A 26,880-nucleotide genomic window follows, 5' to 3' on the forward strand; every position below is an offset into this window, starting at 1 on the left:
TATATTGTATTTATATAATTGTATTTATATAATTTTTATGTTTTAAATAATATATAATATAATTTATATTTATATATAAACTTATATAAATATATATTTTTATACATTTATATTTTATATATTTTATATATTGTGATTATTATATAATATAAAATTATATTATTGTATTATTATATATATTATTATATATATAAAATATAAAATTATATATATATAAACTTATATAATTTTATAATGTTCTAATTAATATAATATATAATATAATATAATTTTATAAAATAATGAATAATAAATTGCCTCAGGCACAGCTCTGAACATCCAGAAAGCACAAGGTGGAGCTGGGCAGGTCTGATTTTGGGAAACCCTATAGTGGCTTTGGGGTGAGGCTGTCAAAGGCCCCTTCCCAGAGATAAAAATTCCATAATCTTTGGCTGGGGATGCGCCACAATTATCCCTCATTTAAACCCAGCCTTGCTACTGGTGAGTTTTATCTCTCTGGGCAGTCTCTGCTCTGTTCATTATTTGGTGTTTGCTCAGCTGATGGCTCTTCCATGGCTCTGCCCTTATCTGCTCCCATTCAGAATTGGATTTTTTATTTCCCAAACCAGTCAGATATGACAAAGTCATTTCCCTCTGCTCTTGTCTTTTGAGGGAATACAAACTCCTTTTTAACAAAGAACATTTAAGCATTAAAGCTGCTGTGTTGAGGAGGTGAATTTGCTGAGGGAATTGAGTCACTTCTAAAGGGATTTTGTAGGAAAATGGAAGCTGGGTTTCCCCTCCTCATCTTCTGTGCTGCAGACAGAGCACAACCTCACCCTTTTCATTTTTGGAGCTTGAGCCTCCTGAGCTTCCCTGAATATTTTAGAGAAGGAACTATTGTGAGCCACGAAGGAGTTGGGACAATCTTTTTAAAGATTTTAAACATTTTTAAGACCATTGCTTTTTTGTAGGGAGGAGGATGAAAGATGAGCTGTTGGCTTCTGGAGTTGAAGCTGCCCTTTAAATTCTTGGCACCTCGTGACTTCAGATTGCTGTGATCACCAGGGAATGACTGACAGGCTTAAATTTGGAGTTTGGAATTGCTTTGGAATGGGTTGGGTGGGAAGGAACCTTAAATCCCATCCAGTTCCACTCCATCCATGAGCAGGGACACCTCCCCTATCCCAGGGTGCTCCAAACCCTGGCCTTGGACATTGCAGGGATGCAGGGGCAGCCCCAGCTGCTCTGGCAATCCCAGCCCAGCCAGGAATTCCTCTTTGCCAAGATCCCATCCCTGGCTGCCCTCTGGCACTGGGAGCCATTCTCTGGGTGCTGTCCCTGCAGGCCTTGGCCCCAGTCCCTCTGCAGCTCTCCTGGAGCCCCTGCAGGCCCTGAGCTCCTCCAGCTCAGCTAAATCAGGATTGGTTTTGTCATAGTTCAGATGGTCACAATACAAAGCAACACACTCCATCTCCAGAAGGCTTCAAACTGGTTTTATTCCAGCATTCATGCTTTTTATACATTCTCACACAATTCATCAGTTTACACTTCACTCATGGGTCACAAGAGACAAACAAGGTGCTCATTGGAACAGGCAGTTGCAGTTTCTCTGATTTATCCTTCTTTCTGTCTTGGGTTCTGTGTCAATGACCTGGGGAGGAAATTCTTTCAGGGGTAAATATGGATCCTCTTATCAAACATGGATCCTTTTCATATCAAACATGGATCCTCTTCATATCAAACATGGATCCTCTTCTTATCAAACATGGATCCTCTTACCAAACATGGATCCTCTTATCAAACATGGATCCTCCTATCAAATATGGATCTTCTTCTCAAACATGGATCCTCTTCTTATCAAGCATGGGTCCTCTTATCAAACATGGATCCTCCTATCAAATATGGATCCTGTTATCAAACATGGATCTTCTTCATATCAAACGTGGATCCTCCTATCAAACATGGATCCTCTTCTTATCAAATATGGATCCTGTTATGAAACATGGATCCTCTTATCAAACGTGGATCCTCCTATCAAACATGGATTCTCTTGTTATCAAACATGGATCCTCTTATCAAGCATGGATCCTCTTCTTATCAAACATGGATCCTCTTATCAAACGTGGATCCTCCTATCAAACATGGGTCCTCTTATCAAACATGGATCCTCTTATCAAACTTCTCTCTGGCTCACAGAAGTCACTCTAAAACCTCTTCCAGTCTTTCTCTTCCAGAAGGTTCATTGGAATTAAACTTTTTGACATTTGTACCGTGTGTTCATGGCTGTCGCAGCTCAGTAGCTGCCCTTCCCTCAGCCCCTTCGTGTGGAGAAATCTTTATTTGCTCAGTGTGTCCTGTTCACCTCCTCTGTGTGGGCCTTGCCTGGGTCATCCTTGATGAGTAACAGCAGCATTTTAATGCATTTCCAGTTCTAACTGGAAAAACAGTTCCAGTTCTAACTGGAAAAGCAGCCACTGGTCTGAGGAGGGACCTCCTGTCCTGTCATTACCTTCTCTCCAAAGAGAAAATCTCTTCAGGAGCACACCCTGAGGCCATTCAGCCTCTTCACTGCTGTGTCCCATGCCCACAGCAGGCATTTTCCCCTGAAATTCCCAAATTCCAAGTGGGTGTGGAAGATGTTTTCCCCCTTTCCCTCTGCAGATAGGCACAGTCCCAGTCTGGGTGAGCTACAACTTCTATCCAAAGCAGGAAAGGAAAAAAAATGAGGTTTTCTACAGCTTTTAACCAAAATCCTGCATTTCTCTGCCACTGCCTGGCTTTATTAATGATAACACTGAGCATTTGCATCTCATTTTCCAGCCACAGATCTCAAAATGCTTTTCAGAGCTTGCTGAGGGCCATTAGAGCATCCTGGGCCACTCTGTCCCAGGAGGATCATCAGCCTCTCCTCTGCTTCCTGGGCCTGGGGCGGGCTCTGATGGCTGAGAGGAGCATCCTGCCCCACTCCAGGAGTGATGGCCTGGAAATGGACACTGAGCCCTTCTCTGCCACACTCAGCTCTCATTTAAAGTCACTTTCAGGCCCCTCCAGAGAGGTGCAGAGGGGTTTCAGCACAAATGGAGGGGAAATTGCTGCCTTTCATTTCCCAGCCAGGCCACCCAGCAGTGCTGAGCTTTGTGTTTAACCCCCTAATGAACTGAATTCAGCTCTAAATGGGGCTCTATTTCTCTCTAGCTGCAGCTGATTTTTTTTGTCCCTGTCACTGAACTTGTAGCATATCTTGCTGTATTGATTGCTCGCGGAGAATTTTTTTTTTTTTAAAGATATATTAATAGAAAACCTTATTTGAAAGACAGATTAAAGATGATCAACATGGGCCTGCCCTGGGGCAGAGGAAGGACTTGGTGAATGCAGGGGCTTTGTTATTGCAACAAAAGTAAATTTCTGTCTAAAGCAGAAAAAGCTGCACATTTCCGCCAAATGCAAACCATCTGCCATTAAATTAACAAGGTAAACCTTGTGTGCTCTGATTATCTGGTGAATATCTGCTGCTTCAATATGACTTAGACTAAGTGCCAGCTTTTTATTTAAGCTTCATAAATAGCCTTATTTTCCAATATTTCTTCTTTCCCTCTGCCTGAGCAGTTGGGGCTCTTCTGGAAGAGCACAAATCCTGCCCAACTGCCCTGCCCAGGTGCTCTGAACCTCCTTTGTGGGGCCATCCCCAGCTTGCTGTGCCCCCATGGATGGCAGGAATTAACCTGGCCTGGGAGCTGCTGGTGGTGGACAAAGTCACTTCGATCTTGTTGGTTCTGAGGAGAAGCAGAGGAAAAGAAGGAAAAGCAGAGGAAAAGAAGGAAAAGCTCTTTTTTGGGCATTTTATCTGCTTGGCCGTGGCTGGTGTGCACAGATCTTTTTGTCCATCCCACAGCTCAGCCTGTTCCTGCTCTGGGATGCTCAGAGATTCCCAAATGTTCTCCACAGGCTGCTCCAAACCCCAGCACATCCACAGAGAGCTTGGGGTGGTGTTTGATGAAGGAATGAGGTCCCTGCCTGTTCTCCTGGGTTTCCAGGTGGGAATGACCTTGAGGTCAGGGACAGGGAGCTCTGCCACCCTCACCCAGGGTGAAATGGGGTCTGTCACATCCAAACCAAACCAGGGGTGATCAGCTGCTAATTAATCACCATTTATAGCTTTGATAGAACTACAAATGTGCTCGGACTTAGCAAAGCTGATGCAAACAGCTGGGAGAGCTCAGAGCCCCTGGCAGGGCCTGAAGGGGCTCCAGGAGAGCTGCAGAGGGACTGGGGCCAAGGCCTGCAGGGACAGCACCCAGGGAATGGCTCCCAGTGCCAGAGGGCAGGGATGCCTTGAGAATCTGAGCTAGGGCAGAGGTTGGGCAGAGTCCCAGAATAAAGCAGGGATTCATTCCAAGGATCTCCTCCATGGACCCACCTTGGGCAGCACAAGAGCCCAGCCAGGGCTGCACCCAAGATGAACCAAAATGGCCCCAAAATGCACCAGCGCTCCCGGGGTCTCTCCCTGGGATCAGTTCTGCTCCATTTGCATCTTGCAGTTCATTGTCCCATTCCAGCTTCAGCCCCTGCAGTCCCACCCTGCTTGTTTTTCTCTCTCCAGCCCACGGGGTTTGTGCTCCTGGGCTGAGATTTGGGTCATTTGTCCTTGGTGCCCAGCTGGAGCAGGAATTGTTTTGTCTCCCTGCTCTGTGCACAGAGCACCAAAGCAGCACAGAATGTGAAAAATACAAAAGCCAAACCCTGAGGTATCAAGGGCAGCCAGGGATGGGATCTTGGCAATGAGGAATTCCTGGCTGGGCTGGAATTGCCAGAGCAGCTGGGGCTGCCCCTGCACCCCTGCAATGCCCCAGGCCAGGCTGGACACTGGGGCTGGGGGGACAGTGGGAGGTGTCCCTGCCCATGGGATTGGAATTGGATGGGATTTAAGGTCCCTTCCCACCCAAACCATTCCAGGATTCTGCAGCCAAGAACTGAACAGAGCAATTCAGGGAGAGGACAAGAGTCCAGCTTGGGGTCCCTCTTGGCTGAGTTGACTTTTGGAGGGCCAAAACCACAGAAAATTTTGGATAGCAAAGTGTTAAAACAAGACCTTCAAGGTCCTTCAAGACCAGCAAGGACCTGCTGACTTCACAGAGATAAAATGCCTGGTTTGATTTCACTATGGTTTGATTGAGGAGATTCTTTTGGTTTATTTTAGAATTTCGGCACAAAAATTTCATAGCTTATAAACGGCTCTGCTCTCTGGAGCTCAGGGATTGAAACCACACCAGTCCCCAGTCACCTAAAACCCCCTGTTTTCCCATCAAAGTGATCTCCTGGTGCCTTCCAGAGCTTTTTTTCCCCCCTCTGGAATGTCTGCAGTGAAGCTTTTCCCATGGATCGCATCCTTCCCCAGCCTCAGCTTTAATTTCCATCAAATATTTAATGGCATGAGGAACTCAGACGCTGTTTCCTTGGCCTGGCCGCTCATTTCTGGATTGTTGTGGGAGACAACACCGGGAATCCGTGCCCGGATCGATGGTGGGGTCAGCACTTAACTCACCATCATCATTACACTAATTACTCTCTTTCTGTCCTTCCTTCCTCCCACCCTGAAGGCAGGGGATGCTCATGTAAATAAGTGACCCAATTAGCAAAGCTTTCCAAAGCTTTTCCTTTTTGCCAGGAAATGAGGTTTTTGTGGGGATGGCTCCCCAAGAAGCCCGCTGCCCACTCCTCTTGGTTCATCCCACTTAAATCATTTTATCTCTTCTGGGGAAAACTGAATTCCCCGATGGCAAAGATGGGGAGCAGAAATTCCTTCCTGCTCCTCCTCGGTGGGACAGAGGTGACACCTCGCCCTGCTCTGGAGAGGGTGAAATAATTGGTAAAATTATTATTAAACAGGATGGGGACTCAAAAATCACAGCCAGGGTTTGACCACACCGCTGGGTCACAGAGAAAAATTAGGGATGTGCTGGGGGAAACTTAAGGAAGGGATTTCCCCTTGCAAAAGGTTCTGAAGAAGGGGAGAACTGCAAGGAAGAAAAAGCAAAAAAGGAGAAAGGGAAGAACTGCAAGGAAAAATGCAAGAAAGAAGAAAGGGAAGGGAAGAACTGCAAGGGAAAAAAAGCAAGAAAGAAGGGAAGGGAAGAACTGCAAGGGAAAAAAAGCAAGCAAGATCCCTTCCCCCTCTGGGATTTGGGGGAACGACTCTTAAATAACCAGGAATTGTGGAGAAATCAGGCTGAGTCTGATCATCCTGGTGCTCATCCCTTTTTCCTTCCCATTCTTCACCCTGAATTTGAGAACTCTTCATCATTCCCATGGATGTTTCCATCTCCACCTTCCTCTGGATTTCCTTGGGCAAAACTCATTCCTTCTTTATTTCCAGATCTCTGGGCTGCTCCTCTTGCTTTGCAAACCAATCTCTTAAAAACAAACAGCTCTCAAAAATACCAATTTTATCTATAATTGATTAATTCTATCTATAATTGATTCATTCTATCTCTAATTATATCTATAATTAATTATTATCATTAATTTTATCTATAATTATCTATAATTTTATCTATAATTATGGACGTATTTTTGTCCAAAAAATGACTGCTAAGGATCTGTTTCACTGCATTTATTTTCATTATACTTTTACTCCTGAGCATCAGGACACTGATTAACTTCAGGAATTTTATTCCTTTCTCTTCCACTGAGTCCAACAGACTGGGAAATTTAAGGTTCTTTTCCAATTCCATCCCTCTGAGGGCCAGAGAAGCCCTGCAGGGAAATCTTGAGGGCATTTTTGGGAAGGTGCAGCTCAGCATCCTGGAGGACTCTGAGGGGCTGAGTTTTTGGTTTGCTGTAGATTAAAGGAGGTGTCTCCATTGTGATTTTCCCTGTCTTTAAGGAAAATTTGGTGAAGCACACCAAACAGGCAAAAAAATCTTTCCCAGAACTCAGAAGAAGCTGAAAGGACTTTTTGAAATCAAGTCACTGCTGAGATAATCTAATTCAGCCCAGGAAATGACAATTCTGAGAAGGGCAAGTTCTGGGAAAGTGACATCATAAATGACTGAAAACAAAAAAATTAACAGAGGAATTTTCCCAGTTGAGGAGCACTGGAATAGCAAATCCTGGATTTTTTAGGGAATCCTTCCACAGTGAAATCAACTCAGTTCCTGATCTGTGTTAGGATCCTGCTCTTCATTCTCCCTGCACAATTTTCTTCCTTCTTTTCCCATATTTTTAGAGAAAAACACCTGATCTTTGGAGTTTTTTTTAATGAACCACTTGGTTTTTGGGTAGTTTTCAAGCCTTTTCCAGACTGCAAAATGCTTAAAGAAAAGTGAGGATCAACCAAACCTTCCAGGGGTTGTAGGATGGAGCTCGAACCTCTCATGTTGCCCCTCTGTTTTCTGAGATAATCCAATTCCGCCCAGGAAATAATAACTCTGAGAAGGGCAAGTTCTGGGAAAGTTACATCATAAATGACTGAAAACTAAAAATTAACAGAGGAATTCTCCCAGCTGAGGAGCAAATCCTGGACTTTTTAGGGAATCCTTCCATGGTGAAATCAACTCAGTTCCTGATGCTGTGTCAGGATCCTGCTCTTCATTCTCCCTGCACAATTTTCTTCCTTCTTTTCCCATATTTTTAGTGAAAAACACCTGATCTTTGCAGGTTTTTTAAATGAATCAATTGTTTTTTGGTGGTTTTCAAGCCTTTTCCCCACTGCAAAGTGCTTAAAGAAAAGTGAGGATCAACCAAACCTTCCAGGGGTTGTAGGATGGAGCTCGAACCTCTCATGTTGCCTCTCTGCTTTCTGAGATAATCCAATCCAGCCCAGGAAATAATAACTCTGAGAAGGGCAAGTTCTGGGAAAGTGACATCATAAATGACTGAAAACTAAAAATTAACAGAGGAATTCTCCCAGCTGAGGAGCAAATCCTGGACTTTTTTTTAGGGAATCCTTCCATGGTGAAATCAACTCAGTTCCTGATGCTGTGTCAGGATCCTGCTCTTCATTCTCCCGGCACAATTTTGCTTCCTTCAGTGAAAAAAACCAACTTTTTTAGTGAAAAACACCTGATATTTGGAGGTTTTTTTTAATGAACCACTTGGTTTTTGGGTAGTTTTCAAGCCTTTTTCAGACTGCAAAATGCTTAAAGAAAAGTGAGGATCAACCAAACTTTCCAGGGGTTGTAGGATGGAGCTCGAACCTCTCATGTTGCCCCTCTGTTTTCTGAGATAATCCAATTCAGCCCAGGAAATAATAACTCTGAGCAGGGTAAGTTCTGGGAAAGTGACATCATAAATGACTGAAAACAGAAAAAATTCACAGAGGAATTTTCCCAGTTGAGGGAAAAAAGCAGCAAAATATTTTTTTAGGGAATCCTTCCATGGTGAAATCAACTCAGTTCCTGATCTGTGTTAGGATCCTGCTCTTCATTCTCCCTGCACAGTTTTCTTCCTTCTTTTTCCATATTTTTAGAGAAAAACACCTGATCTTCGGAGTTTTTTTTAATGAACCACTTGGTTTTTGGGTAGTTTTCAAGCCTTTTCCCCACTGCAAAGTGCTTAAAGAAAAGTGAGGATCAACCAAACCTTCCAGGGGTTGTAGGATGGAGCTCGAACCTCTCATGTTGCCCCTCTGTTTTCTGAGATAATCCAATTCAGCCCAGGAAATAATAACTCTGAGAAGGGCAAGTTCTGGGAAAGTGACATCATAAATGACTGAAAACTAAAAATTAACAGAGGAATTCTCCCAGCTGAGGAGCAAATCCTGGACTTTTTTTTAGGGAATCCTTCCATGGTGAAATCAACTCAGTTCCTGATGCTGTGTCAGGATCCTGCTCTTCATTCTCCCGGCACAATTTTGCTTCCTTCGGTGAAAAAAACCAACTTTTTTAGTGAAAAACACCTGATATTTGGAGGTTTTTTTTAATGAACCACTTGGTTTTTGGGTAGTTTTCAAGCCTTTTTCAGACTGCAAAATGCTTAAAGAAAAGTGAGGATCAACCAAACTTTCCAGGGGTTGTAGGATGGAGCTCGAACCTCTCATGTTGCCCCTCTGTTTTCTGAGATAATCCAATCCAGCCCAGGAAATAATAACTCTGAGAAGGGCAAGTTCTGGGAAAGTTACATTATAAATGACTGAAAACAGAAAAAATTCACAGAGGAATTTTCCCAGCTGCGGAGCACTGGAAGAGCAAATCCTGGACTTTTTAGGGAATCCTTCCATGGTGAAATCAACTCTTTTCCTAATCCTGTGTTAGGATCCTGCTCTTCATTCTCCCTGCACAATTTTGCTTCCTTCAGTGGTTTTCAAGCCTTTTTCAGACTGCAAAGTGCTTAAAGAAAAGTGAGGATCAACCAAACCTTGAGTTTGGTTGGAGGAGCTGTAGGATGGAGCTCGAACCTCTCATGTTGCCTCTCTCTTTTATTTAACAGATTCCTCCCCCCTCCCAGTAATCCCTTTTTCCCCAAGGCTGCATTTTTTGCAGAAAACCAGCAAACAACCCCACTTTTTGGAGGAGTTATGGCCTTTTTAAAAGCGCTAATTTCCTGGGGAAATTTATGCCCGGCAGCGGCGGCAGGCGAGGCGCTCGGCAGGCAGGCAGCGCTAACGAGACAATTCATTAAGCGCCGAGTGGGTAAAAAACATTAATTCCCCAAATGAAAAACTAATCGAGTGTTTAGGCTGCTCTTTATCACCGGTGACAGCCTGGGCTCTGCTCCTCATTAGTGTTTACCCAGCTGATGGGGCTGCAGCTCTTCCTGGCCACCTCAAAGGTCGGGATGCCTTTTTGTCTTTATTTTTTCCAGCTTTGTCCCTTCTCCTGCACTTGGATTTTAAGGACATGGGAAGTTCTGAGTGCCAGCCCTTTGTTTTTGTCTTCTTGCTTTCCTTTTCATTATTTCTTGCTTTTTTTTCTTGCAGTTCTTCCCTTTCTTCTTTCTTCCTTTTTTTTTCCTTGCAGTTCTTCCCTTTCTTCTTTCTTCCTTTTTTTTTCCTTGCAGTTCTTCCCTTTCTTCTTTCTTGCTTTTTTCCCTTGCAGTTCTTCCCTTCTCTTTCTTCTTTCCTCTTTTTTTTTTCCTTGCATTTCTTTCCTTTCTTCTTTCTTGCTTTTTTCCCTTGCAGTTCTTCCCTTCTCTTTCTTCTTTCCTCTTTTTTTTTCCTTGCATTTCTTTCCTTTCTCCTTTCTTGCTTTTTTCCTTGCATTTCTTCCCTTCTCTTTCTTCTTTCCTCTTTTTTTTTCCTTGCATTTCTTTCCTTTCTCCTTTCTTGCTTTTTTCCTTGCATTTCTTCCCTTCTCTTTCTTCTTTCCTCTTTTTTTTTCCTTGCATTTCTTTCCTTTCTCCTTTCTTGCTTTTTTCCTTGCATTTCTTCCCTTCCCTTTCTCCTTTCTTCCTTTTTTTTTTCCTTGCACTTCTTTCCTTTCTCCTTTCTTGCTTTATTTTCCTCGCATTTCTTCCCTTCCCTTTCTTCTTTCTTCCTTTTCTTTTCCTTGCAGTTCTTCCTTTCTTTTTTCTTGTTTGTTTTTCTTGCAGTTCTTCCCTTCCCTTTCTTCTTTCCTCTTTTTTTCCTTGCATTTCTTTCTTCTTTCTTGCTTTTTTTTTCCTTGCAGTTCTTCCCTTTCTCCTTTCTTGTTTTTTTTTCCTTGCAGTTCTTCTCTTTCTTCTTTCTTGCTTTTTTCCCTTGCAGTTCTTCCCTTCCCTTTCTCCTTTCTTGCCTTTTTTTTTTCCCTTGCCGTTCTTCCCTTTCTTCAGATCCTTTTGCAAGAGGAAATCCCTTCCTTAAGTTTCCTCCAGCACATCCCTAATTTTTCTCTGAGAGAACAGGACTCATTAGTGGCAATTTGCTTGGAGATTAATTAATGAGCAGCTGTCCCTGAGCTCGTTTCCTCTTCACTTCTGTTTGTCCTACAAGTGTAGCTCTGTCCCTTTGGCACCAGTGAGTGCCCTTGGCACTGATCCCAGCAAAAGCTGAATTCCCAGTAAAATGCTGGGAATTTTGGACAATTTTGGCAGCTGGCATCCCAAATGCAGCTGTGAGGTGCCAGATACTTTGAAGGTTGGACTTTAAAGTTCCCTCCCAGCATTCTTGGTGCCCTTCCATTCCATGATCTTGGGATTCTTGGGAGAAATCATTCCTTTGAGTGTTTTGTTTCCCTGGATCTAAACCCTAAAAAAGAGAATAATTTAGGTGAAAAAGCAGCAATATCAGGGTGAATATTTCAGGTATTTGTTCATATCTAAGAGGCCCAAATATTCACACCTCAGAGAAGAAGCCCCCAGGGAAGGTGCCAACCTCAATATCCAGCTTTGCTTCCTAAATTCCCATCGCTCTGAAACGAATCCTGTGGGAGAATCAAAGTCCAGCTCCAGCTTTTATGGCTCATTCCAGTTCTTTCCTAGAAAGATGGAATTCCTAAATGGACAAATCTAGGAGAAGGAGTGACTGATCTGTACCTTGGAGTCCCCTTTTGGTGGGGCATGGACACCTTGGTGATGTTCCTGTCCCCCCCACAAATTTTCCTCACCAGCAGCACCTTTAAGACAGAGATTTAACACAAAGGTGGCTTCTAAATAGTGAAATATTAAAAAATTGTTAATTTTTTCCTGCTTTTGGGTGTTGATGTCAGAGGTTTCCTGGCAGGAGTCCCACTGAACTGTGGGAGAATAAGAATCCAGCTCCAGCTTTTATGGCTCATTCCTGTTCTTTCCTGGAAAGATTGAGTTCCCAAATGGACAAATTTAGGAGAAGGAGTGACTGATGTGTACCTTGGAGTCCCCTTTTGGTGGGCATGGACACCTTGGTGACATTCCTTGGTGACAGTCCCTCACAAAGTTTTCCTCACCAGCAGCAGCTTTCCCTTGCTCTGTCCCAGAGGGACACACCATGGCTTAACACAGAGGTGGCTTCTAAATAGTGAAATATTAAAAAATTGGTAATTATTTCCTGCTTTTTGGTGTAGAAGCTGGAGGTTTCCCGGCAGAAATCCCGCTGAACTGTGGGAGAATCAGAATCCAGCTCCAGCTTTTATGGCTCATTCCAGTTCTTTCCTAGAGATCTGGAATTCCCAAATGGACCAATTTAGGAGAAGGAGTGACTGATCTGTACCTTGGAGTCCCCTTTTGGTGGGGCGTTGGTGACATTCCTGGCCCCTCACAAAGTTTTCCTCACCAGCAGCAGCTTTCCCTTGCTCTGCCCCAGAGGGACATGGCTTAACACAGAGGTGGCTTCTAAATAGTGAAATATTAAAAAATTAATAATTTTTTCATGCTTTTTGGTGTAGAAGTCAGAGGTTTCCTAGCAGGAGTCCCTCTGAACTGTGGGAGAATCAGAATCCAGCTCCAGATTTTATGGCTCATTCCTGTTCTTTCCTAGAAAGATGGAATTCCCAAATGGACAAATCTAGGAGAATGAATGACTGATCTGTATCTTGGAGTCCCCCTTTTGGTGGGGCATGGACACCTTGGTGACATTCCTTGGGGACATTCCTTGGTGACAGTCCCTCACAAATTTTCCTCACCAGCAGCAGCTTTCCCTTTCCCTTCCTCTATCCCAGATGGAGACCATGGCTTAACACAGAGGTGGCTTCTAAATAGTGAAATATTTAAAAAATATTAATAATTATTAATTTTTTCCATGCTTTTTGCATGCGGAAGTCAGAGGTTTCCTGGCAGAAATCCCACTGAACTGTGGGAGAATCAAAATCCAGCTCCAGCTTTTATGGCTCATTCCAGTTTTTTCCTAGAGAGCTGTAATTCCCAAATGGACCAATTTAGGAGAAGGAGTGACTGATCTGTACCTTGGAGTCCCCTTTTGGTCGGGCATGGACACCTTGGTGACATTCCTGTCCCCTCACAAAGTTTTCCTCACCAGCAGCAGCTTTCCCTTGCTCTGCCCCAGAGGGACATGGCTTAACACAGAGGTGGCTTCTAAATAGTGAAATATTAAAAAATTGGTAATTATTTCCTGGTTTTTGGGTGTAGAAGTCAGAGGTTTCCTGGCAGGAGTCCCTCTGAACTGTGGGAGAATCAGAATCCAGCTCCAGCTTTTATGGCTCATTCCAGTTCTTTCCTAGAGATCTGGAATTCCTAAATGGACCAATTTAGGAGAAGGAGTGACTGATCTGTACCTTGGAGTCCCCTTTTGGTCGGGCATGGACACCTTGGTGACATTCCTGTCCCCTCACAAAATTTTCCTCACCAGCAGCACCTTTAACACAGAGACTAACCACAGAGGTGGCTTCTAAATAGTGAAATATTAAAAATTATTAATTTTTTCATGCTTTTTGGGTGTGAAAGTCAGAGGTTTCCTGGCAGAAATCACACTGAAATAAATCCTTGATGTTGGATCTGATGTTCACACCTTACTCCTTTAAAAAATAATCACATCTCTAATTCTGCCTGGCTTCATCCAAAGCTTTTTCCTTGAAATACCAGATATTCTCCTTTTTGAAGATGTTTTAGTAGCGATTTTCTGTCCTTGTGGCATCGTCTCCTCGTGGTGCTAAAAGCTGTGGGAGCAGGAGACACTGCTGGAATGGCAGTGATGGATAAAATCTCATTATCCAGGTTTTTACCTGCTGGGAACTCAAGCACTAAAGGGGAAAGTGGTGCCTGAGATCCTCAGGAAAGTCCCCAGCAGAGAGGAGAGTTAACTCTCACTCTTAAAGCCTTAATCCAGCACCTATCCCGTGACAAATTCCCTTTTCCCAGTGTTTTTTGGAGTTACCTCTTCTGGAGAGGACAGGAGGAAGAAATTCAAATTTAAGGAGCTGGTCCTGAAATTCAGCAGGAGTTTCTTGCTGCATCTCTCTCCCAAAGAGGAGGGATTTTCCCCCTGCAGAGCTGTAAAATGTCTCTGTGAGCTTTTCCTTTCCCCCAGAGAGGAAATTAGGGAATGCTGTGCAAATCCTGAGCGTTTTGGAGCTTCCTTCATCAGGTTCAGGGTGCAGAGTTTGTCTCCTTGGATTGGTTCTGCTCCTGGTGCTGTTAAGCCACTGGGATGTGCCAGTGGTCACTCTGCTCACACCTGGGGGGCTCCAGGGGTTTTTTTTGTTTAATATTTTGTTTATTTTCCATAAATATATTTAATAAATTAATATTTGTTTTGTTTAATTTAACATGGCAATCTGCATCCATCCATTTACAACCTGCCAAGAGGCACCTGCAGAAATCCTGGGTGGCAAGGCCTGGGCTGAGTTTATTTTTCTCAGCTTTGCTGGGATGAAAATTTCACTGTTATATTTTCTGGGAAAAACCCTTTTCCCAGGATTCTTCTCCTGGGAAGCTGAGAAGCCTCAGAGAAAAAGGAAAACAATATTATCTGATTTGCTTCTCCTGTGTTTTGCTGCTTTGGAATGTGGTTGGAGATTGTTTATCCAACAGGTGATTGTTTCATTGGCTCCATGGGAATTGTTTTAATTAATGACCAATCAGGGCCAAGCTGTGTCAGGACTCTGGAAGGAGTCACGAGTTTTTATTATTATCTTTTTAGCCTTCTGTCTGTATCCTTTCTGTATTCTTTAGTATAGTTTAGTATAGCATATATAATATAATATAATATAATGTAATGTAATGTAATGTAATGTAATGTAATGTAACGTAACGTAATATAATATACCATAAAATAACAAATTATCCTTCTAAGAACATGGAGTCACACCCATCATTCCTTCCAAAGACAGGAGCCTCAGAAAATACCACCTGAAACATTCCTTTTCCTCAGAGGGAGAGGACTGGGCTGTGATTTCAGCCAGGCAGGAGGAAATCCCAAACAAAGCTGGCACTTTTCTCCAGCAGCATGGAAAATTCACCTTCAGATCCCCAGGATGCCAGGGGCCAGTGGAGCAGGGCATTGGCCTGGCTGTTGTGGTGCCCAGGTGGGCTCATGCTCAGCTGGAAATGGGTTAGGAAGGAGCAGAAGGGGAAGAAGAATTGCGTGGCTGGTCTGTTTTTCCAGAATTCCAGATTTTTTTTTTCCCCTTTTCCAACATTTCAGCAGAGATCCCTCCCTTTTTCAGAGTGTGGCAGGTCCACAGCCACAGGAAGGCTCAGTTTTTGCCCAAAGAACTGCCCAGCTCCAAATGGCATTTCCTACTCAAAGCCCTTTAATAATTCAGGCTCTGATTATTTTTTTGCTGCTCCAGCTCATTTGTTGGCCTCGTGCTGCCAAGGATGATGGAGTAAAACTATCTGGAGTGAGACTTAAAAAAATGGGATTTTCTCTTCTGGATGTCCAGAGAAGAAAGGAAAATTGATGGGCTCTGAAAGGCTTCCTTTGAGCTCCAAAAGCACAAAAAAAAAAAGGAGAAATTCAGATTCACCCCCCCAAAAAACCCCACCTGAGCCTCCTCCCTGCCAGGAGGGCCCTGAAGGATTTCAGTGCTTCAAACGGGGAGCAGATTGTGCCCATCTCCCTCCTCCCCTTATCTCCACTGACAAATATAATTACAGCTTCACTTAAAGTGCTGCAAGTGAATTGTGGAGAGGAGAAAAATGGTGTGTGCATCTGCCTGCAGCAGCAAGGAGCTGACTCCTGCTTTTCTCTGATGGCTCCATCCATCTCCAGCACTTCCAGGCTGGCAGAGCTGCCTCTGCTAAGAGAGAGATGATTCCTGCCCCAAGTGCATCTCCAGGAGGATAAAAACTTCTCAAAATGTAGGATTTTGGGGCTTTAGAAAATGGCGGTTTTTTCATGCATGGTACAGGTGGGGTTTTCAGCTTTGTCCTGTCACCAGGTAATTTTCTAATTATCTAATTATCCCTAGACCTGACCCTGAGCTGAAGTTCTGCCACCCTCCAGGGTCACTTGCAGGACAAAAAGTTCTCCCCAAGTGCCTCCTGAGAGTCCTGGGATAATCTGGAATTAGAGGATGTGTAAATAAGCCACTCACCCCCTCACTGATAATGTAATTTTCTTGGTGGGACAGAGCTCAGTGAGCAGAGAGGGGCTGGGAGGAGGCTCATGGAAGGGGAATCCTCATCATTCCCACCCACCCAGGCTGGGATTGTCACCCTCATTGTTCCCTCTTTATTCCCCTTCCACACCCCAGGGCAGTTCATCATTTCCAGCAGGGTTTGCCAGGCTGGTGTTCCTTGGTTCAAAAAATTCCTTCATGAATTTTGCTGTGACCTCAGGAGCTGCTGAGAGAGGTTAATTGATGGAGTTAATTGATGGAATGAGGGGACCTCAAGGATCACCTCATTCCAACCATGGCAGGGACACCTTCCACCATCCCAGGCTGCTCCAAGCCCCATCCAACCTGGCCTGGGACACTTCCAGGGATCCAGGGGCAGCCACAGCTTCTCTGGGCATCAAAGATCATCTACCTCCATATTCTGTGATTTCCACACTTAATTGTACAGTTCCTGTTCACCTCTGCTTTAATTTGTTTTGCACCAAAAAAAAATGAAATTGGGGTTTTTATCCCCCCCCACTTTGCTTTTTCTTCTCTTTTCAGGCTGGATCTGAGGGCGTGTTTTATTTTAGGCGGATTGGTTTTGGTGTTTAATCCAAAGTTCCTCTCTCAGAGCGAGGCTGTGGCTGTACAAAAGTCACATTTCCTTAATTCAGCATCACTCCAAATGGAATTTGATGGTCAGCAGCTCCTTGGGAATGCACAGATCCCTCCTGTGTTGGATCTGGGGAGGGTCTGGAGCCACTGAGGGAGCTGGCAAAGGGGCTCAGAAAATGGAGAAAATGATCCCATGATTCAACAAAGAGATGGAGAACTCCATGAGGGAAAAAATAATGTAAAGAAGGAAACATAAAACATCAGTGAATAAGGTTAGGCTGGAAATTCAATCCCAAAGTTCACCTTCCCTGTTACAGAAGCGTTTTGAAGGAGCCAGCAAGGGTAGAAATTATTTATATGGCACAGGAATCTCTACTTGAGCACACAGGGATTGTAGGGATGGCACTTGGGGATCCAGGAGATGTCCTCACAATCCCATTATTTAATCCAAGTGTTTCAGGGCAGCCTGATTTCAAACTGTGCTGATCACCCCAGGCAGGATTCTGTTGAATTTGCAGGCAACCCCAAAAAGGGAAGAGACAAGAATGTTGACTCCATGTTTCAGAAGGCTGATTTATTATTTTATTATATATATTATATTAAAACTATACTAAAAGAATAGAAGAAAGGATTTCATCAGAAAGCTAGCTAAGAATAGAAAAGAATGGAATGATAATAAAATCTTGTGATTGACCAAGACAGTCCGAGACAGCTGGACTGTGATTGGCCATTAATTAAAAACAACCAACATGGACCAATCCCAGCTGCACCTGTTGCATTCCACAGCAGCAGATAACCATTGGTTACATTTTGTTCCTGAGGCCTCTCAGCTTCTCAGGAGGAAAAATCCTAAGGAAAGGATTTTCCATAAAATGTGTCCGTGACAGATGCCAGCCCCAAAGTGCTGCCTGAATGAGGCCTTGAACTGGGATCTTTGGGATGCACTTGCTCAGAGCAGGGTGGAATGTGGGATTACAGAGGGTTCCTCTTGTGGCTGCAGGGAGGAGGTTCAGGGCTCAGCCCTGGGGTAAAGGACAAGGGGGGAAGTGATGGAGTTGGAGCTGCTCTGGTGGCCAGGATAAAATCCCAGGAGGTTTTTCAAGGAGGCCTCAGTGGGAAGGAGATGATCCATGAGCACCTCATGGGTGTTGCCTGTGGTTAATTCCTTTTTACATCCCCAAGGGATGAAGTTATGGAGTTAGAGTTGCTCTGGTGGCCGGGATAAAATCCCAAAAGGTGTTTCAAGGAGGTCTCAGTGGGAAGGAGATGATCCATGGGTGCTCCTGTGGTTTAATTCCTTTTTACAGCCCTGAGGGATGAAGTGATGGAGTTAGACCTGCACTCCTGGCTGGGATAAAATCCCAGAAGATTTTTCAAGGAGATCTCAGTGGGAATGAAACCATCCATGAGCAGCTCATGGGTGTTTAATTGCTTTTTACTGGGCTGTGGTTAGGGAACAAAACCAAAGAAAGGCTCCTCTGAAGGGGTGGGGACTCACCTGAGGGACATTGTGGGGACCAAAAAGGACCCTCCCACCTGTGGGTGCCTTGGCTCCCAAGCAGCTCCTCCCAGCAGAGTGAGATAAACACTCCAGGACTCTGCAGCCACAGGAATTCTCAGCCCAGAGCAATCTCTTCCCAGGAAAATGTCTCCTGGTGATTGATGAAACCCCTCAGACCCACCTGGGAGTTCAGTCCATGGCAGGAACACTTTGCTCCTTGATCCACTCCTGAATTAGAAGTGGAGGGATCACCCAGAGCTGGGATGGGAGCACACAGGAGGCTCTGGATGGGATGGAGAACATCTTGTTTGACAAGTTTGAAAGTTTGACAAGAAGGTCTCACAGAGATGTGTGCTTGGCAGAAAGATTTTTAAATGTAGAGTCTGATGAAGGAACAGAGATGGAAGCAAGTTTTGATATAGAAGAAAAGAATTGCTGATAACCAAGGAGGCAAAGGGTGTGTTAGTTAGAAGGGGGTTTATGGCTTAGAGCAAAGGATAAACCCACCCCAAACAAGAAGATGTTTTTACCAAGCACAAAGAGAGCACAGGCAAACAAACCTGCTGATGTGGCAAATAGAAAAAAAGTCTCAGAATTTTCCACTGCAAGAAAACTGAAAACCAACAAACCAACTTCTAGCTTAAACTGTAATGCACTAACTTTGAGTGATTGGAGAACGGTAACATGAATATGGTAATTACAGTAGTTATGACAGGCTGTAGATAACAGTTCAGGTATAGATTGGTTCTACTGCATGAAGATGCTCAGCAAAGAAAAGTCTCTAATGCACTGTAACCAAAACCAAAGGGTCTGCAGGGCTGCCTGCAGCTGGAGCTGACAGCTGTGGGCACAGCTCTGTCACCCACAGCCCTGGGCTGCTGTGACACCTTGGATGCAATAAACTGCATTTTGGATACAATAAACTGCATTTTGGATACAATAAACTGCATTTTGGAGAGCCCCTGGAGTCCCACACCCCTCATTTAAGCTTTTACAGTGGTGCCCAACGTGTGGCACCATTAGTAAGAGCCTGAATGAGGGATGTGGGTCTGCAGGCCTGCCTGCAGCTGGAGCTGAGAGCTGTGGGCACAGCTCTGTCACCCAGACCCTGGACTGCTGTGACATTTTGAATGTAATAAACTGCATTTTGGATACAATAAACTGCATTTTGGAGTGCTGCCTGGAGTCCCACATCTCTCATTTCGGCTCTTACAAGATCTCAAATTGAACTCTTTTCTCTTGGCAGCCACATCCCCAGGCCAGGACAGCCATGCCAGCCTGGAGCACCTTCCTGCATCCGAGCAGATCCTGCAGAGCCTGAGTGAGCTGGCCAGGTCCTTCCAGGAGATGGCTGACCGCTGCCTGCTGGTGCTGCACTTGGAAGTCAGGTAAAACCTGGAATCTGGGGATGGAGGGGTGTGGTGGTGCTCACAGGGGTCCCAGGATGAGAGAAGAGATGAGAATCTGACTCTGTGTTTCAGAAGGCTGATTTATTATTTTATTGTATATATTATATTAAAAGAAAATGATACATTAAAACTACACTAAAAGAATAGAAGAAAGGATTTCATCAGAAAGCTAGCTAAGAATAGAAAGGAATGGAATGATAATAAAATCTTGTGACTGACCAGAGAGTCTGAGCCAGCTGGACTGTGATTGGCCATTAATTAGAAACAACCAACATGAGCCCAATCCCAGATGCACCTGTTGCATTCCACAGCAGCAGATAACCATTGGTTATATTTTGTTCCTGAGGCCTCTCAGCTTCTCAGGAGGAAAAATCCTAAGGAAAGGATTTTTCATAAAACATGTCTGTGACAGAGGGGCCTCTTAGGAGGCTGCAGGTGGAGATCATGTCCAGAGGACACAAATAATAATAATCTTATCCATGACAGCATCAAAGGTGAGTCCAGGAATGCCAGATCACCGAATCGTGGGTGGCCAAATGTGGGATGGAGGCAGGGCACCAAAAGTGGAATTTCCTAGGGAGGTTTGTATCTTAATTAAAAGAGAATTTAGGAAGAAATTCCTTAATGTGGGTGTGGTGAGGTCCTCCAGAGCAGCTGGGGCTGCCCCTGGATCCCTGGAATGTCCAAGGCCAGGCTGGACAGGGCTGGGAGCACCCTGGGACTGTGGGAGTTGTCCCTGCCCATGGCAAGGGGGGCACTGGGTGACCTTGCAAGTCCCTCCAACCCAACTCACTCTGTGATTCCGTAATTATGGTTCAGAGAAAGGAAAAAAATGTGATTTTCGGGGACTTTGTCCAAAAACAATGGTGTTTTCACAGTCTAACAAGTTGGTTTTTTGGGACTGCAAATAGGAGCTTCTCCTCCTACTTTTTCAAACAGTAACGGGAACTGGGGAACGAGCTGGACTTTTTTTAAGGGCCAGGTAATTTTATGAAGTCTCTGCCTTCACATGCAAAGATCAAAGGCAGTAAATCCCTTTCTTCAGGCTGCCAGCTGCCCACTCCAGGGCTGGGAAGATGTTTCTCCCTGGAGAACAGTTCAGGCCAGGTGTATTTTCATTGCTTCCCTTTGCTCTGAGGCAGCAGATAGAAGGGGGATGTCAGAGCTTTGACGGATCACCAGTTTGTCCTTCAGTGACACATCCCAGGCCATGTTGTGTCCCCGTGTGCTCTGCTGGATCAGCGTGGAGCTCTGGAAAAAAAATCCACATTAATTCTTGTCAGCAGTCCTTCATCCTGCCATCCATCACCTGCTGGGCTTGGGAGGATTTGAGGAAAAGGTGGTGGAAGTATGGAAATGGAGCAGTTTTCCAGCTGGACTGAAGGAACCCGGACTCTTGGGATGGGTTTCTGGCCTCTGTGGCTTTTTGTCACACTTGGGTTAAGCAAAAACCCCTAAAATGGACTTGGGGGATAAATTCTGCTGTAATTTAGAGCAGAGCATTGCCCAGCTCCTCCAGTGCTTCCAACAGGAGCCGAGTTTGGAGCTGTGAATTCACCGAACCCCGTCACTGTGTCCAAAGGGTGGAAGGGACTGAGGAGAGGTGCTGACATCAGGGAAACCCCAGCGGGGTGGGAGCTCCCCTGCATCCCTCACTCTGCATTTCCAACCACCTGCAGTAACTCTGGTGCCTGCTCCTGGCAGGATTCTCTGATCCTGCACCCATTCCCTGGATCTGTGCCGTGTCCAAGGCGCACAGCACAGTGGGAATCCATCCACTGTGGGTAGGGAGACACTCTGAGCACATTTGGGAAGAGCCTGGCAATTTATCCCACCACTGGCTGCTGCAGGTGCAACCTGAGGAGACACCAAAACAGCCAGGAATTTAGGAATTGTCTCCTTGAACACCCCAGGAATTTTGGGAATTCCACTCAATTATCCCCTGATTTTCTCCTGCCTCAGAGCCCACATTCACTCCAGATGCAGCTTGGTGTTGTCTTCTCCTCCCCCAGTGCCCCTGAGGTCACTGAGATCCTGCTCCTTGGATTTGGATGTGCTTCCTTAAAGGAGATTTTTGGCACTCCCAGATCATTCTCCAAGCCATGGAATCACATCCTAAAGTCCTGGCAAGGTTTGGGTTGGAAAGGTCCTTAAAGATCATCCAGTGCCACAGGCAGGGACACCTTCCCCAGTCCCAGGTTGCTCCAAGCCCTGTCCAGCCTGGGAATGCAAGCAGCTTTTGTTGGAATAACCATGAAATTCTAGATTACTTAATGTCTGTTACAGGATTTTCATATTTTAAAACAATATATAAAATTATATATAAGTTGCTTTTACTCTGGGGATTACCCTAAACTGGACTTGCTCGTGATGGCCACCTCAAGGGTGTTTTCCAGGGAATGTGGAAGCCAGGACATCTCTGGCACAGCTTTGGGCCATTCTGGTGTGAGCTTCCTGTCCCCGTGTGCTGACCCTGACTTATGCCCCAAATTCCAGGGATTCTCCCTCAGGCTTTGATTTGTTCCCCTGGCAGGTGAATTCCAGAATCATGGAATCATTGAGGTTGGAAAAGACCTTTAAGATCATGAGGTCCAACCATTCCCAGCCCTGCCAAGGCCACCACTGACCATGTCCCCAGGTGCCACCTCCACATGGCTTTAAATCCCTCCAGGAATGGGGACTCCACCCCATGGCCTGGACAGCCTGTGCAGGGCTGGATGACCCTTTCCATGAAGGAATTTTCCCCAAAATCCAACCTTAACCTCTCCTGGTGGAAGTAGAACCCAACCTTGTTCCCGCCGGGTGACTACAAAAGCAGAAGGAGCTCTGCTGTGGATTTTTCTGGGCACAGCAATTTCCTCTCTGGCTTTGAGAGAAACAATTTAATTATGATTTTTTGCAGAGTCCTAAGTTGGGATTTAACTGCATGGAATTCCTCCTTCCATGGAAGGGGGCAAGTTGGGATTTACTGCATGGAATTTCTCTTTCCATGGAGGGATGATGGTTGGGCACATTGGGATTTAACTGCATGGATTCTCCTTCCTTGGAGGGATGATGGTTGGGCATGTTGGGATTCAACTACATGGAATTTCTGTTTCCATGGAGCGGGGCAAGTTGGGATTTACTGCATGGAATTTCTCCTTCCATGGAGGGGGGCAAGTGTGACTGTGGTTACAAGGGTTTTCAGGATGAAGAAGAGACGAGAATGTTGACTCCATGATCAGAAGGCTTGATTTATTATTTTATGATATATGTTACATTAGGACTATACTAAAAAGCAATAGAAAGGAAAGGTTTCTTCAGAAGCTAGCTAAGCTAAGAATAGACAAGAATGAATAACAAAGATCTGTGTCTCAGACAGAGCAAGAGCCAGCTCTGCCATGAGTGGTCAAGAAATCCAAACACCCACAGGAGACCAATCACGGGTCTACCTGTTGCATTCTACAGCAGCAGATAACCATTGTTTACTTTGGTTACTGAAACTGCAGCTTCTCACAAGGAAAAATCCTAAGAAAGGATTTTTCATGAAAGATGTCTGCGACAGGCAAGTTGGGATTTGACTGTGTGGAATTTCTCCTTCCATGGAGGGATAATGGTTGGGCATGTTGGAATTTAACTGCATGGAATTTCTCCTTCCATGGAGAGATGATGGTTGGGCATGTTGGGATTTAAGTGCATGGAATTTCTCCTTCCATGGAGGGATGGTGGTTGGGTACATTGGGATTTAACTGCATGGAATTTCTCCTTCCATGGAGGGATGGTGGTTGGGCATGTTGGGATTTAAGTGCATGGAATTTCTCTTTCCATGGAGGGGGGCAAGTTGGGATTTACTGCATGGAATTTCTCCTTCCATGGAGATGGTTGGGCATGTTGGGATTCAACTACATGGAATTTCTCTTTCCATGGAGGGATGATGGTTGGAATTTAACTGCATGGAATTTCTCCTTCCATGGAGGGATGATGGTTGGAATTTAACTGCATGGAATTTCTCCTTCCATGGAGGGATGATGGTTGGGCATGTTGGGAATTAACTGTGTGGAATTTCTCCTTCCATGAAGGAGGCAAGTTGGGATTTAAGTGCATGGAATTTCTCCTTCCATGGAGGGATGATGGTTGGGCACGTTGGGATTCAACTACATGGAATTTCTCCTTCCATAGAGGTGGCAAGTTGGGATTTACTGCATGGAATTTCTGTTTCCATGGAGGGGGGCAAGTTGGAATTTGACTGTGTGGAATTTCTCTTTCCATGGAGGGATGATGGTTGGGCATGTTGGGATTTAAGTGCATGGAATTTCTCCTTCCATGGAGGGATGATGGTTGGGCACATTGGTGAGCAGGATGGAGTTGCAGTGGTGTGAAGTGCTTGGGAATAGGCACAATCATGGAATTTTAATGATCACTCCATGACCCCTGGCCTGCTGGTCCTGCCAGTTTTCCCTTTTATGAGGTTTTCATGGAAGGAGTTTGTGTTGGAGCACTGGTATTGTATGGGAAGTTGGGGAATCTTGGGAACAATTATCCTAACAGGAGCCGCAATCCTGCTTACCACCTCATACACCCTATGTATACTCATAATAACAGAGCAAGGCACTCTCCCATCCCATTCAGTGGGATGATGGAGGTCAGATCCATCACCAAGGATCTGTTGGATCCATCCCTGAAGATGGAGCAACAGCAAGAGGAGGATGCCTTTAACCCAAACACCACCACCCATCTCATGAAGTTATTTTCTTACCAGCTTGAGGAAGGGGAAAAGCCGCTTTGCCTCCCATAAAAACTTTAAAACAGGGGTTGTTTCAATGTGATGTGTTCCTTGTGCCTCCAAGGGTTCACTGTTTCCACTACCTGATCCCCCTGGCCAAGCAAGGGAACTACGCCATCGTGGCCAACGTGGAGAGCATGGACTACGACCCGCTGGTGGTGCGGCTCAACAAGGACATCAGCGCCATCGAGGAGGCCATGAGCGCCAGCCTGCAGCAGCACAAGTTCCAGTACATCTTCGAAGGTCAGGCTCTTCCCAGTCCTTCCTCCATAAAGGGTTTTCCGTCCTCATCCCAAAGCTCCACGGGATTCCTTTCGGGGGTGAAGCAGAGGGAGGTGCTGCTGTCACCCACAGAGCGTTGAGGGAGAGCCGTGTGGGAGAGCTGGGAATGTTCCCCTGGAGAGGAGAAGGCTCCAGGGAGAGCTTCCAGCACATTCCAGGGGCTCCAGGAGAGCTGCAGAGGGACTGGGGCCAAGGCCTGCAGGGACAGCACCCAGGGAATGGCTCCCAGTGCCAGAGGGCAGCCAGGGATGGGATCTTGGCAATGAGGAATTCCTGGCTGGGCTGGAATTGCCAGAGCAGCTGGGGCTGCCCCTGCATCCCTGGCAGTGCCCCAGGCCAGGCTGGACACTGGGGCCGGAGCAGCCTGGGACACTGGGAGGTGTCCCTGCCATGGCAGGGGTGGCACTGGATGGGCTTTAAGGTCCCTTCCCACCCAAACCATCCTGGGATTCTGTGATTCCCTGTTTGTTCAAGAAGAGGGAAATGGCTCCACACAGAGCCACAGGGACCATTCACATCCTGTTGAAGTTTAAATTCATACTCATGGTCCTCCTTAATCACACCTCTCAATCCTGGGTCTGGGATTTACAGATTTCCCACACTGGCTCCCTGTACATGAATTAAATCCTTAATTAAGACTTTTAATTGGCCTCTGGGCTTGCCCAGACCTGGATTGGGTTGGTTGCAGTGCAAATCAGGCTGGGTTTTTGCTCTTTTTAATGAGACACGAGTGGATCCATCATTTTGGGGGGTGCCTGTGTCCCTCAGCCCCCAGCTGTGCCCCTCTGAGATCCTTCAGACACAGGAAACTGTTCACAGAGGGGTTGTGCATCAGGGGCATGGGAATGCAGCTCATTCCTGCTCCTGGAAACTAATTTACCAGGAAAAACAGGGAAACCACCAGCCTGGGGAACAGATTAAAATCCTGTGGTTCTACAGGAGCTGCAGTGACCCATTGCTCTGCAGAGGGACTGGAAGGGACATTGTGCAAAGCCTGGTTAAAAATCACTGGTTGTGACAACACAGCTCCAAGTTTTGGGGCATTTTTGCGTTTTTACTAAAGAGGTGCAAAGTCCTAAACTGCACCACGAAGATTATTGAGGGTTTCTGTGCTGGTGTTCGCAGGGCTCTTAGGATGAGGGAGGAGACGAGGATCTGACTCCATGTTTCAGAAGGCTGATTTATTATTTTATGATATATATTATATTAAAACTATACTAAAAGAATAGAAGAAAGGATTTCATCAGAAGGCTGGCTAAGAATAGAATAGGAAAGAATGATAACAAAGGCTTGTGGCTCAGACTCTCTGTCTGAGACAGCTGGGCTGTGATTGGCCATTAATTAGAAACAACCAACATGGACCAATCCCAGATGCACCTGTTGCATTCCACAGCAGCAGATAACCATTGCTTACATTTTGTTCCTGAGGCCTCTCAGCTTCTCAGGAGGAAAAATCCTAAGGAAAGGATTTTTCATAAAACGTGTCTGTGACAGGTTTCCAGTAAAAACCCAATAATCCCTTGATCCAGCTCACAGGCACCACTTAACAATGCACATTTTGGGGTTTTTTTTACCATGACTTACTGGCACTAAATCTCTTCCCCCCTTGCAGGTTTGGGCCACCTCATCTCCTGCATCCTCATCAACGGCGCGCACTACTTCAGGCGCATCAGCGAGTCGGGCATCAAGAAGATGTGCAGGAACATCTTCATCCTGCAGCAGAACCTGACCAACATCACCATGTCCCGGGAGGCCGACCTGGACTTTGCCAGGTGAGCACAGACCTCGCCCCCTGGCACTCACCTGGGGCCCACAGGAGCTGAGACAATGCAAACCACGTGTGCATTATCTACAATAATTCTCCTACACCTGTCAGCTGTGTTTGATGTCAGAAGCCAGGACATCCCTCTGGCTGTCCTGGAGGGCTCCAGCCCCTGCCCCGGGGCTCAGAGGCCCTGGCACAGAGCCCAAGACTCCTGTGCCTTTGATTATAACCCATGGAGCAAATCACCAACCTTATATGAGGATCTGCAAGCCACGAAAGTTTAAGTAGAATGATAGTGAATTTATCACAGGGTGAAAATGTAGAATTTTAGGGGTTTTAGAATGGGGGTTCAGGAGGCAAGATGGAGGAATCTGGGCATGTCCAAATATCCAAGTATCCAAAATACTCTTAGAAGGTATTTTATTTCTAACTTTCTACCAATAACTAATTATTTGTCTGTTGACACAACATCTGCATTGTGGCTCTTTCTAACCAATCACCCTGTGCCACCAACACTGCAGAAAATGGAGTGGATGAAGAACAAGAAGGAGATCAACAATGCCCCAAATCCTCCATCTTGTCTTCTATCTACTTCCATACTAAAAACCCAAAACTCTCAGTTTTTCACCCTGTGATAAACTATACTATTACCTGTTTCACACACTTGTAGATTC

At 45.3% G+C, this 26,880-nt stretch overlaps 1 protein-coding gene across 1 annotated transcript in view; it reads left to right on the forward strand.

Annotated features, from left to right (window-relative positions):
• Positions 1-26,880, forward strand: part of EXOC4 (exocyst complex component 4) — a 351,428-nt gene that overhangs the window by 297,562 nt on the left and 26,986 nt on the right. Inside the window, exons 15-17 of the mRNA XM_066550131.1 lie at positions 19,235-19,376; positions 24,224-24,402; positions 26,054-26,213. Coding sequence (XP_066406228.1) covers positions 19,235-19,376; positions 24,224-24,402; positions 26,054-26,213 — 481 coding nt within the window. The remainder of the gene's footprint in view (positions 1-19,234; positions 19,377-24,223; positions 24,403-26,053; positions 26,214-26,880) is intronic.

This window comes from Molothrus aeneus, chromosome 5 (genome assembly GCF_037042795.1).
Source record: "Molothrus aeneus isolate 106 chromosome 5, BPBGC_Maene_1.0, whole genome shotgun sequence".
Taxonomy (NCBI): domain Eukaryota; kingdom Metazoa; phylum Chordata; class Aves; order Passeriformes; family Icteridae; genus Molothrus; species Molothrus aeneus.